Genomic DNA, 3289 nt, shown 5'->3' on the forward strand with positions numbered 1-3289 from the left:
ATACACATATACACAGGATACACACACATAACATGCACATACACACACATACACACACACACACATACACATACACATATACACAGGATACACACACATAACATGCACATACACACACTTCAATTACTTTGTTATCTTTAATAAATTCAAGTGTATGAATATTTCATACAAGCATACCTTCCAATATTTATGTATACTTCGATGAAATGATTTAGCAGCTACATGCACATGGGAAATTAATTAATTGATTTGAATAGGTGACGATACTCTCATATCGAAATTCATTATTTGCTCTCATTGTAATTTGAATGTCGCACAAAAGATTCAAGAAATAAAATTATGATTGTTGTAAGAAAAATTTTAGAATTATAAACTGTAAATGTATGAGTAACTTTACTAATGTCAGCAATTATTTTGGGCCCATTTTATCTTTAATTAGGAATATATTCGTATTGTGAATGAGTACGAAAAACAACTAGTATGATCATTTGCGCAAATGGATGATGTAATACCTAGTCTTGTCATTATTTTGTCCCAAATATGGAGTCGTTGATTATGTAAAGTGTTGAATATGGTTTCTCAATTTTAGCTCAGTTTCAAAGATTTGAAACGAGAATTTGAATAATTTCTTTGCGTAACGAAAAAGAGAGCAAATTAGAAACCATTGATTAGTATCTAAACTAATTGTAGAAAGTTTTATTTGATACTACTATAGAACAGATAGATGACTACTTGTCAATTATTTATTATTCTTCTTTTTGTTACGGCGAAACTTCTCAATACTACTTCATCAGGTTACATTAAAAGCGTAAATGGTACTACGTGAAATAATAAAGAAGGCATGTCGTTCTTTTGTTGCTCATATTTGATGGAGGATTCTGTACTTCACAATTTAATATCGTAGTGAAGGAGTGACAATAGCTAAGCATGAAGTAAATACAAGTAGACCTATTCCGCTAATTTGTATACTCTCTGAGTTTGGTACATAACATACAATCCTTTAATTTCTGTATCATCCAATTTTGTCGTCTAAGATAGAATGTTGTAGTCCATGAAAAACTTCGCTGATATGAAAACTGTGTTGTTTATTACCAAAGACTATAATGCCAATTGAAGAAAAGGACATTGAAGATGATGAAATGATTGCGATATCTCATTTGATGTTATCAGAAACATTCATGTAATTCATTTGCCTTTCTCTCTTCTATAAAGTTTGAAAGTTTAGTTAAATCTCTTTGTTTGGGACCAAAATATTAACTTTGCCCAAAGTTTTATTATTTATTATTAAATGTGTTATTCCTCTTCAATATCCGTTATTATCATTCAATATGACTATTTCAAATTTATATTTGCATTAAAATTTCTGGTATTTTTCTCTTTCTACTTGTGATTTAATTAGCATTTAATAATGTCCCTTCTTCACATTACACAAAGACAAAAAATGGAAGCAGCACAAAATAGAGTGACAAATAAAACTTTGAAAGTTAAATTTTTTAACACAATATTACAAATAATGAATTTTCAATAAAATATTGTGATTTCTAGTTGGACCGTGTGCTATTAATTATACAATGATGGATCATCAGTATGATCCGTATGAAGAACCATTAGCAGGTGAACTGGTTGAGCGACATCGCAGCATTCATTCATGTTCAGCTACTCCTCCCACACCCAAAAGACCACCATTAACAGTTAGTTATCTCTTCAAATATTTTCAGGATATCGGGACATTTACTCTACAGAAAAACAAATAACATGACAATGTTAAACTGATAATTCTGGAAAGAGATATGGAGAGAAAACTTCTGAAATTATTTTCTGAGAACAAAAAAGATTGGCGATTGTTGTGTTGGATTATTGTTTGTTGAATAAATCCCAATATATGCATCCTTTTAAATGATCATGCAGCTCAATTGATGAATGACGTAAACTCCCGAATCATTTCAGGTGATGAAGCGTGGTAGTAGCATAGTAACGAGCGTTGATAGTTGTTCATCACCCATGTGTACATTTGGACGTGATTACGTGTATTCATTACATCAGAACGTGAAAGCATCGTTGCTATACGGCAAAAATAATGTCACCGCAGCTATATCACCTGATGGACTGCCAATGAAGGGTTATCTATCGCTGCATCAGAATTCACCCGGAAATTTGACTGTCAAGTGGTCACCCAATCAGTTGATGCATTCAAGGTTCCAAACATTTGCATAAATTTATTAATCAATTTGCTTACTTTGATAGTTGTTCATCACCCAGTGTACATTTGGACGTGATTACGTGTATTCATTACAACAGAACGTGAAAGCGTCATTGCTATACGGCAAAAATAATGTCACCGCAGCTATATCACTTTTTTTAATGTTATGCTTGTCACTTGCTTACTGATTAAATTGTTGTCACTTGCTTACTGATTAAATTGTTTGTCATAAAATCAGTTAAGCATCTGAGCGAGATAAAATCAAAGTGAGATATTTTCTGCTCTATAAATTTAGTTCGCAGCCATCCTCAGCCTCCTGCGATAATCTTCTCTGTGATGGTGATTGGCTTTGGAGGCATATTATCAACATCAATATCAGCGATATCATCTACATACACATACATCAGTATAGTTAGTCTCTTCTCAATAATTCTCCTTGTTTAGCGTCAAAGAATTATTTGAATTATTGTTTGCTACTTTTATTATTGTTATCCAGCTTTAACCACCAAATTCGAAACTATCTTATTCAGTCATTGACAAAGATAGGATAAAGTCGGAGAATATTGCGGTCATCTTGACCACTACATCATGCTTGTGTGACATATGAATTCAATGATAGTCTTTGTGTAATGATGCCTTAGTAAAAAAATTATCGATAAGATCATGAGTTTATTTGACAAAGAAGAAAGATATTTGAGAATCAATCTGGCTATTTCAGATGAGAATTCACCAACAACACTTGTTTTCGTTGGAGGTGACGGTGTGCAACATTCACCAATGCAATTCCAGGCTGGCCATCATTTGCTCGCCTTTCTTTCTTGTCTCGAAAGTGGTTTGGCACCTTACAATCGACTTGATCCACCCCTATGGATTTCCAAAGAGAAAGGTTATCAAACACTTTTAAATCTTTATGCTGTTATATCAAACGATTACCTTCATAACAACATAGCAAGTTACGTTGAACTTGTTACTATATTTAACATGCCTATGCTCAAAAATCAATTCATGCATTAATAAAAAAGAAAATGAATTGATGCGCTAATAATAATAATAACAATAATTAATAATTAATAATAATAATAATAATAA

At 32.1% G+C, this 3289-nt stretch overlaps 1 protein-coding gene across 1 annotated transcript in view; it reads left to right on the forward strand.

Moving 5' to 3' along the window:
- The window catches only part of LOAG_18790 (hypothetical protein), a gene marked incomplete at both ends in the record, with an annotated part of 6537 nt that extends 3451 nt beyond the window's left edge, over positions 1-3086 (forward strand). Inside the window, 4 exons of the mRNA XM_020451452.1 lie at positions 1546-1691; positions 1948-2195; positions 2496-2611; positions 2919-3086. Coding sequence (XP_020304762.1) covers positions 1546-1691; positions 1948-2195; positions 2496-2611; positions 2919-3085 — 677 coding nt within the window. The remainder of the gene's footprint in view (positions 1-1545; positions 1692-1947; positions 2196-2495; positions 2612-2918) is intronic.
- Between the last annotated feature and the right edge of the window lie 203 nt (positions 3087-3289).

The sequence above is a fragment of the Loa loa genome, assembly GCF_000183805.2.
Source record: "Loa loa unplaced genomic scaffold supercont3.531, whole genome shotgun sequence".
Lineage (NCBI taxonomy): Eukaryota > Metazoa > Nematoda > Chromadorea > Rhabditida > Onchocercidae > Loa > Loa loa.